The 15,996-nt window shown below is 27.4% G+C and overlaps 1 protein-coding gene across 2 annotated transcripts; it reads left to right on the forward strand.

Annotated features, from left to right (window-relative positions):
- The first annotated feature begins 3,045 nt into the window (after positions 1 to 3,045).
- On the forward strand, positions 3,046 to 10,928 carry LOC109794302 (uncharacterized). 2 transcript variants are annotated; one of them, XM_083067864.1, is made up of 3 exons: positions 3,046 to 3,277; positions 3,537 to 3,609; positions 8,849 to 10,928. In XM_083067864.1, the coding sequence occupies exons 1-3, from the start codon at positions 3,245 to 3,247 to the stop codon at positions 9,043 to 9,045; spliced, it is 303 nt and encodes a 100-aa protein (XP_082923990.1). In that variant the 5' UTR covers positions 3,046 to 3,244; the 3' UTR covers positions 9,046 to 10,928. The 2 variants fall into 2 exon arrangements, 1 of the variants encoding a protein (XP_082923990.1); XR_014431292.1 differs by lacking the exon at positions 8,849 to 10,928 and adding an exon at positions 7,335 to 7,710 and having other exon boundaries at positions 3,074 to 3,277.
- The last annotated feature ends 5,068 nt before the right edge of the window (positions 10,929 to 15,996 follow it).

Genomic DNA, 15,996 nt, shown 5'->3' on the forward strand with positions numbered 1-15,996 from the left:
ACATAATCGATAAATTCAATCATTTTATATAAGCAATTGCTTTACCACATTATTTTCAACGTTATATTCCCAATGGAATACTTACTAAGAGGTTTTTCAACCATGCAACCTCATAGTCAATCATATCAAGAGAAATAAACTCTAACTCAACAATTATTTAATTGGTTGATCTCAAAGTAATTGCACCACATCCAAGTGTAGTGACATAACTACAAATGGATTTTGTCTCATTTTGATCAAAAATCAAATAATAATCATCATTGTATTTCTAATACAATGGAAAATCCACCATGTTGAATACCATCAATTTATGGTATCTTTCCAACATCTCATAGTATTAAAAATTATAATATAGATAATTTCACACTTCATTATGCAATTAAAATATTTAATCAAATAATATACTAGATCAATACTAGCTATCTTCTCATAACTTGAAGTTTCTCTCTCATGTAATGTCATGTAGGTCAAACTCATATATAATCATGTATTACCTCGAAAGTAAATAAAAAAAAATATACTAGTCATCAAATCAAGTATATGATCACAAAAATATGAGGGAACTTTAAACCAATATCTCAATATATAGCAAATATGTTCAACAACACATAAAATAATGTACCTAAAGCTCATCATATATAATTATATTGGTGTTAAAGGGAAGTTTCATCTCATTTATGAAAATTAATAACAATAATAAGGTGTATTAATAATTAAATATTCTCATCATGAAGAGAATCTAAAAATATTCATTGCCTACATCATTTCTCATATGATGTCTCGCAATTACTCTTCTCATCCTCTCATCACACCTCATCTTTTCTCTTAAGTGATAGTATTTTTCAAGATCATACTATACCACTAGTTATATCTGTCAAAGCTATATTAATCAACCTCCAATATTATAACTATACTTTATTTTTTATTTATTTTATAAAAAATTACCTTTTGACTTTGCAGCTAAGCCAAGGAAACCTCACTTGCACCCAGTCACATTCCGTAACAAATTTCATATTGTTTAATGTAGTTGTACTCACCGATCAATATACCCATTAAATCCAAAAATTACAAAATTTCAAAGAGATTTTCATGGACAACATAAGTCCTTAAGATTGTTGTATCAAATTGGCGGACGCAAGTCGTATAAACCTGGAACCTGAAACACTGAACAACGGCGTTAGTAAAATTCTCCCTGAGGCGTGTGATGGCACTGACCTTAAGGACTTATTCGCGGTATACGCGCAAGCCCCCCAGGATACAATAGGGTCGTCTCAGTAACAAGGAGCAGAACTGGCAGTCGAAGACTATGAGAACTCAGAGAGAGGTAGAGAAAAGCATTCAGGTTCTTCTTAATTAAAATTGTCGTGTCCTGTATATATAGAGTCTCAAAAACCCTAATAGGATCTGACCGTTTAAAGTAATTAACCCGAATTAATTAAAATAATAAATCTGGATAATTAAAGAAAATTAATTCGGATTTGTAACGGTAAGATTTTAATGACAGAATCAAATTTCAATTTGAAATATGAAAAACTATCTTTTTCAGATAAGGTTTCCTTAATTAATTAAATTAATTTAATGTAATCAAAATAACAATATTTCTAGATCTCATTTTATTTTGGAATATCATATATGTACAACATTAACTTTGTAGCCACGAATTACCATCGATATTGCTCGATTTGACACTTTTGATGATTTTATGAATTATCAACGTCCCCATGATGATAATCGACATAAACCATGAACTCTAAACTCCAAACACCTCTTTCCTTCCAAACATAAATTATTTTAAATATATACTAAATTTGTCCTCCATAGCTGATGCCTATTTTAAAATTATTTACATTCTCACCATGTCATGTTAAATATTTTATTTTATTTGTTCAATTTGGCTCTAAATTATAATCTTAAATATTCCAATTTTTCTACTAGATAATTAAAATAGCTATTAGTGTGATTCACATTGAAATGTGCAAAATCAATGTATAGTAATGACTAATAGTATGAAGCTAATAAAATTTCGAGCTTGTTACGCTAGACAAGTTTAGTATATTGTTCAATGATGTATAAGTGAATAGTAATTATTTTTATTAAAATTATTTAAAATTATTAAAATACCCTTTTTTAATATGATGTCTCCTTCACCATACGTGTGGCCGCATGACCATCTTTTCACTCAATTCAACTAGAAATTGAAAAAGGTTTTCAAACACACTTGGGAAAGCATTTTTATCAATTCAACTAGCAGTGAAGTTACAACTGATGCTTCCAAGGTAGATTTTATTTAACTCAAAATTGAGTTTCAAGCATCAAAACCAAATAACATATTCTCCTTTTTGTATTATATTTTTAAAATATGGATGTCTAATAAAATATACATGTTTTTTTTTTAAATATAACACTAAAACTAAATTAGTGAATTTAAAACAAAACAAAAAAAACTTGAAAGAATCCGAGCCGTGAATAGTTCTATTTATATATTTTTATTAGAAATGTTTATTTCATTTTGTATACATTCTTTTTTCATTTCCTACATAATTAAATAAAAAAAAATTGCTTCTTTTCCAATCAAATATTTTAAAACTGATATATTTTTTTATTTACATTTTCTTCTAAATTAAAGATACTGAATAATAATTGTGTAACTTACTTTCAGGAATTTGAACTAAAAAAAGGAATTAGAATTTAATTAGTTGTGTTGGTCATTAATTAAATCACCGACTTTGCAGGTAGTGGTAGAGTGAAAACGGAAATAGATCTCCTGATTTTATAGGAAAAACGTTATGATAATTTAATATATTTAAATTATTAAATTTATAATAATAGATCAGATTATAATATGTATATATTTAAGTTAAAATATATATTATATATGTGTTATAATTTAATTTATTTTTATAAATTTAATGATTGAAATGTATTAAATTATCATAATTTTAATATTTTTAAGATAGAGAATCCGAAGAAAACGTGTAGGAAGAGAGTGAAGTAGTGAAAGAAAAGTGTTATTTGTAGCAGGCTCTAGCAGTAGATATAGATGCTCCTTCATCCTTATCCGAAGCTACCTTTTGCTATAACAAAGTAAGGATAAGTCTCTCACAATTTAAAATTACTGAAATAAATAATTTATTTTATTTTATTTAGTTCGTGGCTATAAATTCGTTATTATTAAGATGATTCTACACATGGATGGAAGCTGTTATGAGGAGCTCATGTTCTGAAGCTTCCAACTGTTCTCAACATGACCCAAATTCTCCTTCCAGCACTGATTCAGGTACTTTCATGATTGTTCCACCTTAGTCACAGGTTCAGGTGTTAACAGGTGGAGCTATTTTCAACTTTGTATTTGATGAGTTTGATTAAGATTAGGGTATACTTGTATTGTTCAGTTAATATCGGTTGTTAGTTAGCATATGTATGTTTAAGACCCGTCTAAGGAGATGAGTTTGTTGTCTTTCTGTGTACACTCGGGATCAATTTTACCCTTCAAGTTCAAACTCTCTTCTAATTTCTACTTTCTACTTTCTGTGCAGTTTCCAACTTATAACTCAATTGGGAGTTTCATGTCTCAACAATTGGACGATGTATTGAATGTGATATTATTTGGTAAGTATTTATTTACTTATAGTTTAATATATAGAGAGGTTTTTTTTTATTTTTTTTATTTACTTTTCATTCTTTTTTGTTATAATTATTTTGATTATTAAGAAATTTGGTATAAGATTTTTTTGGAAAAAAAATATTCATGATATATCAATTTTAAAAATGAATTATTTGTCAAATTACCTTCTTATTTTTTGAATTAGTTTTTACTTGTAGACCAATAAAAGTTATTTTATCACTTAAAATTAATTTTAAAGTATTAATTCCAAATATGTCTGTTCACTTGAAATTTTTTTATTTTTGCTTAGTCATGGAAGTAAATTGGTTGTTTCAGCTCATAAGTATATTGAAGTCTTTTATTCATAAAGTCTCTACGTAAAAATAAAAGCTTTTTTTTTGAAAAAAAAAATTAATATAGAATTCTTTCAAAATCTAAATTCAAGTCTTAGAAGACTAAATCGACTTTAAGTCATTATGTATCATCTAAGAAGATTACAGCGATAAAAAAAAATAATAATAAATAAATAAATAAATAAAAAAAGTTTCTTTTGAATTTTCTTTGAAAGATAATTTTAAAGAAAAATTTAAGAAAAAAATATTAAAGACTTTTTTTTTTTTTTTTAGTTTTGAAGATGAACATGAAATAGAGAAAATAAATAAAATAAATAGTAGTTGTAACGCATATTTTTATAGTTAATATAAAATAAATTACTCACCAGTCATATTTATGTAATTATTACCGTAATATTCTGAAATTTTGATACAATATTATGAGTTTTCTTTGTAACGCCTAATCATATTAATATTAATTTCAATAATATACGTATATATATATATATATATAATATTTATAGATAGAAAATACATGTATAGTAATAATATTATACATAATAACATACTAAAAATATTTACCATTACGTGCATAGTTACTTATTTTTATATATATATTATATATTATTAAAAATATTTACAATACGTGCCTATTTATATATTATAATTTCTTTTTCTACTTCTTTTATAATATTTAGATGGATGGTTGAAACAAATTTATAATTGTATTCACATGGTTAGCGGGCGGTAAAAAGAAAGTGACTATTATTGGGCCGTCGATCATTGTAGGGATTTCTTGGTTTGGAGAGAAGGTAAAAGTAGGGGTGTTCATGGATCGGTTTTTTCAAAAAACTGATCCAAACCGAACCGAACCATTTTATAAAAGTGGATCAGTTAACCGATCCATTTTTTATAAAGTAGATCGGTTTGGTTTTTTTAAAATATAGATCGGTTTTTTTGAAATTGGATCGGTTCGGTGCGGTGCAGTTATCCACTTTTTTACTCATATATGGATCGGTTTTTTTAGAAAATCAAACCGAACCGAATCGATCCACTTTGTAAAAATGGATCGGATAACTAAACCGGTTTTATAAAGTGGTTCGGTTTGGATTTTTTTTCAAAATGGATCTGATTTTTCAATATGGATCGGATCGGTTATGGATCGGTTCGGATCAATTAAGATTTTTTGCACACCCCTAGGTAAAAGTCGACACTGCCACTCCTTTAAATATGACAGCGTTTGCTTCCACATCTACACTCCATGTAGTTCCAGAAAATACTGCAGATATTACTGAGGGAAAAAGTCCTGGAATGTTGGGCGCATCCATCTATATATAAATTAATACAAATTTTAAACAAAAAATATAAGGAGCGAAAACAATTTTTAAAGAAATATTTATGATCACGTAACATGCGTAGAAATAGTTAATAATAGAAAAAATATATAAAATTTTGAATTACACTTGCAGTGACTAGTAAGGATAAATGAGCATTACAATATCAACCAACAAAAGGATTTTTAATCTTAATTTAAATTCTCAAGGTCAAACTTTCAACTACAAATAATTTAAATTTTATCTTCTATGACCATGGAATAATATTTATCTTTAAAACAAATCAAAGATATTTTAACAAAATTATATTATAGTTAATCATAAAAACAATTACGTTAAATAAATTGGAGTATTTATCATTATTTAAGCTCTAAATAAATAACATACACTTTAATGAAATATATTAAGAGCATCAATCAAGTAAATAATAATGATAATTATTATAAAATAATTAAACAATATAAAATATGAACATATTAATAATTATTATGGATAAAAATAATCATAAGTTAAGCAAATAAATGAGGTTAGGGACACCCCACTAAATAAATATACATAAAAAAATAACATAAATAAATAAACATAGTAGTATATAAAATTTTAAAGAGATAAAGTTCTCCTCCCCTTAACTTAAAGTTGTCTATCTTTCTTTCTTTTTATCTTTCTCTTTCTTTCTCACTTTTCTCTTTTGCTCTCCGATCACTACCTCTTTCTCTTTTTTTCACTACCTCTTTCTCTTTTTTTTTCTTACCCCGATTTTGTTCACTCTGTAATATTCCTAAACTCAGTAGTATAATATTATAAAATTTTCTTGTTATTATTTTATTAGAATAATGATTTTAAATAAACTCTAACATAATATTCTGAATTTTATTGTTAATCTTTTATTTTTAGAATAATGATTTTAAATTTTTATTTTTATCATATTTAAAATAGATAAAGATGGATATTTTATTTTGATACTTTATAATAGAAATACTTATTATCCAATTTTATTTTTTTAAATAATATGTGTATTATTATATATAATTGTTAAAATTTTAAATGTTTATAAATGATTATATTAATTTTTTATATATAGATAAATATATTATAAAATAAAAATAAAAATCTGCTAGATAAGAATCTACTGCAACTATGTACGAAACTTATACATATTTATCACCTTATTGATGACTTCTTATCTCTAAGTAACGAGATTCCAAAAATTTATCAACTATATATATATATATATATATATATATATATATATATATATATATATATATATATATATAAAAGGTTAAAAAAATAATAAATAAATAAATAAAAATCTGCCTATAAATAGGTCAAGGAGGGATCAAGACAGTAACGGTAGTGAGCAGAAAAAAAATAGTGGAAAGAGAGCACTAGAGTGAGATTGAAAAAGGAGAAAGAAAGGGTTAGAGAAGCGTAGTAAAATTTTCTTCGTAGTTAACTTGTGATAATTCTACCTTCTAAGATAAGGGGGAGGAGAACTTTATCTCTTTAAAATTTTATATACTACTATGTTTATTTATTTATGTTATTTTTGATGTATATTTATTTAGTGAGGTGTCCCTAACCTCATTTATTTGCTTAACATATGACTATTTTTTTTTATAATAATCATTAAGATGTTCATAGTTTATGTTGTTTAATTATTTTATAATGTTTGTCATTTTTATTTAAATCATTGGTACTTTTAATATATTCTTTTTACGTAAATATATTTATTGTAAATGATAAATATTGTTCTATGACCATAGAATATAAAGTTTGAATTATTTGTAGCTAGAGGTTCGACCTTGGAAATTTAAATGAGTAAGGACTTATGGTGAAATACCCTGTTTGATATTTGGTTGATATTATGATAATGTTCATTTATCCTGACTAGTCACTATTAAAATAATTTAAATTTTATTATACTAATAAAAAATTAGTTTTCATGTTTACTATAGATAATCTTGTTCTTTATTTAATTAATTATATTTATTTAATAAGTGTTCTCACTCCTTATTTTTTTTGTGAAAAATTTAATATATCATAATATATATGGATCTACAGGCTATACCAGGTCCTTTTACAGTAATTATCACTGCCATTTTTCCCGGGGGTAATTGGGGTGTAGACAGTATCTCCAACTCAGTCACTTTTCAAGGCATAGGGCTGTCTTCGTTCGTCTTCTTTCCCGATCGAGAAAATCCCACTATCATAGATGGACCTATTATAGTGACTTTCTTTTTACCACCAGCAAATCATACAAATCCTATTGTAAACTTATTTCCACCACAAATGTAAAAACTATCGTAGTAGTAGTGGAAAAAAAAATATAATATGTAAGGCATGTACTCTCAATAATAGTAGAATAATATGTATGTAAATATTGAAAATAATAATGTAAGATATGAGTAGTTTATAGTTATGTATATATTTTTGCAAATATTTTAAGATTTTTATAAGTTAATTATGTGTATCTGAGTTTGAAAATTTCCTTTTATTACTTATTTGTGTTCTCAATCTAAAACAAAATATATATATATATATATATATATAAATTATATGCAAATATATAAACGTATAAAATTAGGGTTAATATTTATATTTTAGACGTTACATTTTAGTGGTATCAGAGCAACGTTCCATGTGTAACTTGGGGAAATGTGCTAACCATGTTTCTAGTATGATAAACTAATCTATAAAATTTCAGATGAACAATACGGGCCTATAAATAGGAGGAGATAGTGAACGGAAATTGTGTGAAAAGAAAGAGAGTGAACTGCGTGAGAAAACGTAAAAGAAAAGAGAGAAAGAAAGAGAAAGATAAAAAGGAGAAAAAAAAAATAAACGACTTTAAGGTAAGGGAGAGGAGAACTTTATCTCTTTAAAATTTTATCTACTACTATGTTTATTTATTTATGTTATTTTCTATGTGTATTTATCTAGTGAAGTGTCCCTAAAATCATTTATTTTCTTAACATATGATTATTTTTATCCATAATAATTATTAAGATGTTCATATTTTATATTGTTTAATTATTTCATAATGATTATCATTGTCATTTACTTGATTGGTGCTCTTTAATATATTTCATTTACATAAATGTTATTTATTTAAAGCTTAAATACTGATAAATACTCAAATTTATTTAATGTGATTGTTTTTATGATTAACTATAATATAATTTTGTTAAAATATATTTGACTCATTTTGTTATTATTTCTTCAAGTATTTAAAGATAAATATTATTCTATGGCCATAAAAGATAAAATTTGAATTATTTGTAGCTGGAGGTTTGATCTTGAGGATTTAAATGAATAAGGAGTTAAGATTAAAAATTCTTTTGTTGGTTGATATTATAATGTTCATTTATCCTGACTAGTCACTGCAAGTGTAATTCAAATTTTTATATGTATATTTTCTAGTGTTAACTATTGTTACGCATGTTATGTGATTATAAATATTTCTTTGAAAATTGTTCTCACTCCTTATTTTTCTTGTTTAAAATATTTAATTAAATATGAAAAATAGATGGATCTACTAATCGTTCCAGGCCCTTTCACTTCCGTTATTACTGCAGTTTTTCTAGGTACCAGTTGGGGTATGGACGCATCTGCAAATGCCGTTACATTTCAGGGAATAGGAATATCGACTTTTGTATTTTCACCAATCCAGCAAAATCCCGTTATCATAGATGACCAAATAGTAGTCACTTTTTATCTACCTCCAACAAATCACGTTAATCCAATAGTGAACTTATATCAACCCGACATGTAAACAGTATATAATTAGTATAAGAAATAAGTAGATTATAAGTATGTACATTATTATAATTTTTTTTTGTTTAATATATGATGCAAATATAAAGTTCTAAATGTAAGCAAGTTTATAATAAAAAAATTTCTTTTGTTTTATGTATAATAATATTAATGATATAATGTACTTAATTATTACATACGTATAAAATTGGGATTAATATTCCCACGACTAGGCGGTTACATTTTAATGGTATCAAAGCAACGTTCCATGTGTAACTTGGGGAAATGTGCTAACCATGTTTCTAGTATAATAAACTAACCTATAAAAATTTCAGATGGCAGGAAGAAGAAATATAGAACTGACTGAGGCTATGCAAGCTATTAAGGACATGGCTGCCGCCTTGTTAAGAAATCAACGACCGAAAGGAATGGGGGAGTCATAAGGATTGGTTGAATTTAGGAGAAATAAACCTTCTCATTTTGACGGAGGGTATAATCCTGAAAAGGCTGAATTATGGATTAAAGAAATAGAAAAAATATTTCGAGCCATGAACTGTCCTGATGACCAAAAAGTAAATTATGCAGTATTTATATTAGTAGGAGAAGCAGAATATTGGTGGGATAGTACTAGAAGACTATTAGAAGGCGGAGGAATAATTATTATATGGGAAGTGTTTAGAGCTAAATTTTTTGAAAAATATTTTCCTAATGATGTTAGGAGGGCTAAAGAAATAGAATTTATGCAATTAAAACAAGGGAATATGATAGTGGGAGAGTATGCTTCAAAGTTTGAGAAATTGGGAAAGTATTCTGTTTTCTTTTATCACCTTGATGAAAGGATGAAGTGTATTAAATTTGATGATGGACTTAGACCAAAATTAAGAAAGGTAGTAGGGATATTAGAAATCTCTGTTTTTCCCACATTAATACACAAGTGTCAATTTTTGGAAGGTTTTGATCATAATAAGGATAATAGATCAAAATCTTTTGGCCCTAAGTTTAATAAGAAAATGAATAATGAAGGAAAACCTTATGATCGTCCACAATGGAAACCCCAAACTTCTCAATTTGCAGGAAATTCCAGTAGACCCATGAATAATCAAGCTAAGTGTCTTAAGTGTGGACAGGGTCATTATACTAAGTATTGTCATCTCAAAGGACCTGTTTGTTTCAAGTGTGGAAAGTCTGGTCATGTGTTTTTTGAGTGTGGACAACCAAAGGCACCCGCGAATACTTCTGGACCCAAACCGAGACCTCCTACGACTGGGAGAGTTTATACCATGACCGGAACTGAAGTTTCTCAAAAAAATGATTTAATACAAGGTAAATGTTCATTAAAGGTAAAACTTTAAATGTATTGTATGATTCAGGCGCAACTCATTCATTTATCTCCAATGATTGCGTTAAACACCTTTAATTACCAGTTTCTTCTTTAGAGAATAATCTAATTGTTTCAACCCCTACAAACAAATCTGTAATTGCCAATAAAGTTTGTTTAGATTGTCCTATTTTTATTGGTGATAGAAAATTTCTTGTAAATTTGATCTGCTTACCTTTATCACAATTAGATGTGATTTTAGGTATAGACTGGTTATCTTCCAATCATGTCCTTCTCAATTGTGCAGAAAAGTCTGTAATGTTTTCTGATTCTAAGGACCTATCGATTTCATTATCCAAACCAATAAGCAAGTTTTCGTGGGGTAAAGTTCAAGGATATCTAATCTTATCTTCTATGGAAGCTAAAGAGAAAGTTGACTTGAAAAACATAGCTGTTGTTCAAAATTTTCCTGAAGTTTTTCTTAATGATATTCCTAGTTTGCCACCTAACAGAGAGGTTGAATTTTCAATTGATTTAATACCTGGAACTAGACCAATTTCAATGGCACCTTATAGGATGTCACCTTCTGAATTAGCTGAGTTGAAGAAACAATTAGAAGAGTTGCTTATCACCTTGGGGGGCTCCTGTTTTGTTAGTTAAAAAGAAAGATGGAAGCTTTAGGTTATGTGTAGACTATCGGCAATTAAATAAGTTTACCATAAAGAATAAATACTCTCTTCCTAGGATAGATGATTTGATAGATCAATTGAGAGGAGCCACTGTGTTTTCTAAGATAGATTTAAGATCAGGATACCATCAAATCAAAGTGAAAGCAGAAGACATACAGAAAACTGCATTTAGAACAAGGTATGATCATTATAAATATCAAGTGATGCCTTTTGGAGTAACCAATGCACCTGCAGTGTTCATGGATTATATGAATAGGATTTTTCATCTGTATTTAGATCATTTCATTGTGGTCTTTATAGATGATATCCTCATATATTCTCGAACTCATGAAGAGCACGAAGAACACCTTCAAACTGTTCTCCAAATTCTGAAAGATAAACAACTGTATGCCAAACTTTTTAAGTGTGAATTTTGGTTAGAGGAGGTTAAGTTTTTAGGACATGTGATTTCCAAAGATGGAGTGTCTGTGGATCCGTTTAAAGTAGAACTATGGGAACTCCAAAGACGGTGATAGAAATTCGTAGTTTTTTGGGTTTAGCAGGATATTATAGGAGATTCATTGAGGAATTTTCTAAAATAGCTATGCCTTTAACTCAACTCACTAAGAAAGGACAACTCTTTGAGTGGACAGAAAAATGTGAGAATAGTTTTCAAGAGCTTAAGAAAAGATTAACCATTGCACCAGTCTTAGCCTTACCCAATCTTAATGAACAATTTGTCATATTTTTTGATGCCTCAAAAATGGGATTAGGGTGTGTTCTTATGCAAGATAGAAGGGAGTAGCATATGCTTCTAGACAATTGAGAGCTCATGAAAAGAATTACCCAACCCATGACCTAGAACTGGCTGCCATTGTTTTTGCGCTCAAGCTGTGGAGACATTATGTGTATGGTGGTAAGTTTGATATTTTTAGTGATTATAAGAGTTTAAAATATTTATTTGATCAAAAGGAACTAAATATGAGACAAAGAAGGTGGATGAAATTTTTGAAAGATTATGATTTTGAATTACGTTACCATCCAGGAAAAGCCAATGTTGTGGCCGATGCACTGAGTAGAAAATCTTTACACATCTCTATATTAATGATTCATGAGATGAATTTGATAGAAAAATATAGAGATATGAGTTTATCAACTATAGTAAGTCAGGATAGAATACAATTGTATGCAGTTCAAATTACTAGTGACTTACATGGACAAATTGGTGTACACCCTAGGGCAACAAAAATGTATCAGGATCTCAAGAGAATGTTTTGGTGGCCTAAAATGAAAAAAGAGGTAGCACAATATGTAGCTACATGTTTGATTTGTCAAAAGGCCAAGATAGAACACCAAAAGGCAGCATGAATGTTACAACCCTTAGATATACCTTAATGGAAATGGGACAGTATAGCAATGGATTTTGTAGTTGGTTTACCACGAACAATCCATAAGTTTGATTTCATATGGTTATCGTGGATAGACTGAAAAAATCTGCTCACTTCTTACCCATTAATATTAGGTATTCACTAAAAAAATTGACTAAACTGTACATAAGGGAGATTGTACGATTGCATGGTGTACCATCTAGCATAATATCTGACAGAGATCCTAGGTTTACTTCTAAATTTTGGGGAAGTTTACATCAAGCATTGGGAACTAAGCTTTGTCTTAGCTTTGCATATCATCCTCAAACAGATGAACAATCAGAGAGGACCATACAATCCTTAAAAGATTTATTGAGAGCTTGTGTGCTAGAGGTAGCATAGGTATGGCACCCTATGAATCTCTATATGGGAAAAGGTGTAGAACTCCTTTGTGTTGGTTTGAAACAGGAGAAAATTTAATCTTGGGTCCTGAATTGGTGCAACAAACCACGGAAAAGGTCAAAATGATTCAGGAAAAATTGAGAACGACTCAAAGCAGGCAGAAAAGTTATGCTGATAAAAGAAGACGACCTCTTGAATTTCAGGAAGGTGATCATGTATTTTTGAAAGTTACACCAACAACTGGTTTTGGTAGGGTAATGAAATCAAAGGAACTCACACCTCGATTTATTGGTCCTTACCAAATCCTTAGAAAAATAGGTTATGTTGCTTACCAAATTTCTTTACCCCCTTTTCTTTCTAATCTTCACAATGTCTTTCATGTGTCTCAATTAAAAAAAAATATTTCTGATCCTTCTCATATAATAATGCCTGATACGGTACAATTAAAGGATAACCTTACATATGAAACAATGCCTGTAGAAATCACAGACAGAGAATCAACCAACTGAGAGACAAACAGATTTCATTGGTAAAGGTCATTTGGAATGAAGACACGGGAAACGCTACGTGGGAACTGGAAGAGAAAATTAGGAAAAATTATCCTTATTTATTTTAAGCAATAAAAAAATTTCAAGGACGAAATTTATGTAAATAGGGAAAAATTGTAATATTCTCAAATTTTTACTCTTCTTAAGATAGTAATCTAAATTTATAGTTATTATATCTATATATATATATATATATCTAATAGAGAATAAGTAAAATATTTTATATAATTACAATATATTTAATTTTTATTACAAAATTTTCAGTAAAATAAAATAGAATTCTATAATATTTATTCACAATTTTATTATTATTATTATTAATTTTTTTAAGACTCTTAAATTTAGTTAATATATTTAAAATGAATAGATAAATACTAGTAGGTTATTTTTATTTATATTTAGTAAACTAAATATATATATATTATATATATATATATATATATGATATCCAATTATATTATAAATATTTATAATATCTTATTATAATTAGATAACAAAACAACTTATTATAAGGTAATAGACATATAAAATGGAATGGTTGAATGGTTTGAGTAGTTATGCATAGAGACTATAAAGTATAGGTCATAGGTTCAACTCATGTTGGGTCTTTATTATATCTATTTTAGTAATTAAATAAGTTTTTTATTCAAAATATATATAAATATCTATATATATATGCAATAATAATAATTTGCAGCGCTATCTATATATATATATATGCAATAATAATTTATACGGAATAATAATTTGCAGCGCTATCTATATATATATATATATGCAATAATAATAATTTATACGGAAAAGGCAGTTACGTGGGCAATTATGTATATTACGTGTATTAGCAATAAATGAATGAGATTACGTGTCCCTGGTGCATTGCCTTAGAAATGAATTTATAGTGTCCCTAATTTATAAATGAATGAGACTACGTGTCCCTGGTGCATTGCCTTAAAAAAATAAACGACCTTAAGGTAAGGGGGATAATAACTTTATCTCTTTAAAATTTTATCTACTACTATGTTTATTTATTTATGTTATTTTCTATGTGTATTTATCTAGTGAGGTGTCCCTAATCTCATTTATTTGCTTAATCTATGATTATTTTTATCCATAATAATTATTAAGATGTTCATATTTTATATTGTTTAACTATTTCATAATGATTATCATTGTCATTTACTTGATTGGTGCTCTTTAATATATTTCATTTACATAAATGTTATTTATTTAAAGCTTAAATAATGATAAATACTTAAATTTATTTAGCGTAATTGTTTTTATGATTAACTATAATATAATTTTGTTAAAATATCTTTGACTCGTTTTGTTATTATTTTTTCACGTATTTAAAGATAAATATTATTCTATGGCCATCGAAGATAAAATTTGAATTATTTGTAGCTGGAGGTTTGACCTTGGGGATTTAAATGAGTAAGGAGTTAAGATTAAAAATCCTTTTGTTGGTTGATATTATAATGCTCATTTATCCTGACTAGTCACTGCAAGTGTAATTCAAATTTTTATATGTATATTTTCTAGTGTTAGCTATTGCTACGCATGTTGTGTGATTATAAATATTTTTTTGAAAATTGTTCTCACTCTTTATTTTTCTTGTTTAAAATATTTAATTAAATATGAAAAATAGATGGATCTACCAATCGTACCAGGCCCTTTCACTTCCGTTATTATTGCAATTTTTCCGGGTACCAGTTGGGGTATGGACGTATCAGCAAATGCCATTACATTTCAGGGAATAGGAATATCGACTTTTGTATTTTCACCAATCCAGCAAAATCCCGTTATCATAGATGACCAAATAGTAGTCACTTTTTATCTACCTCCAACAAATCACGTTAATCCAATAGTGAACTTATATCAACCCGACATGTAAACACTATATAATTAGTGTAAGAAATAAGTAGATTATAAGTATGTACGTTATTGTAAAAAAAAATTTGTTTAATATATGATGCAAATATAAAGTTCTAAATGTAAGCAAGTTTATAATAAAAAAATTTCTTTTGTTTTATATATAATAATATTAATGATATAATGTACTTAATTATTACATATGTATTAAATTAGGATTAATATTCCCACGACTAGGCAGTTACAACTATAAATACATTTACTTTTAATAATGACATAGCACAATTAAAAGATATAATTGGTTGCCAGTGTAAAAAAATTTACACGGGCAGTGTATAGGTGATTAACTCTATATATTTTGTGGTGTAAGTAATTTCACAGTAGATAATTATGCTCAGGAGAGTAGCATTAAACGAAGGAAGAGAAAGTGAGAAAAAAAAGAGAGAAAGATAAAAGCAATTTTATTTCTTTTAAGGAAAGGGAAGGAGACTTTTATCTCTTTTAAATCTTTATGATTATATTTATTTTATGTTTGTCTATGTAACGCCTAGTCATATTACATATTAATCTCAATATTATACGTCTATATATATACATATATATTTATAGATTAAAAATATAAGTATATTATTAATAATATTATATGTGATAACAAAGAAAGATTTTTCAAACTCTTTTACATATGATTAGTTTACAACTTACTTACATATTAAACTAAAAATATTTATCACTATGTGCGTAGATACTTATTTTTTTACATATATATTACAATATTTACAGATTTGGCTGGTGCAGATT

Source organism: Cajanus cajan, chromosome 2 (assembly GCF_000230855.2).
Source record: "Cajanus cajan strain Asha chromosome 2, NIPB_CcT2T_4, whole genome shotgun sequence".
Classification (NCBI taxonomy): domain Eukaryota; kingdom Viridiplantae; phylum Streptophyta; class Magnoliopsida; order Fabales; family Fabaceae; genus Cajanus; species Cajanus cajan.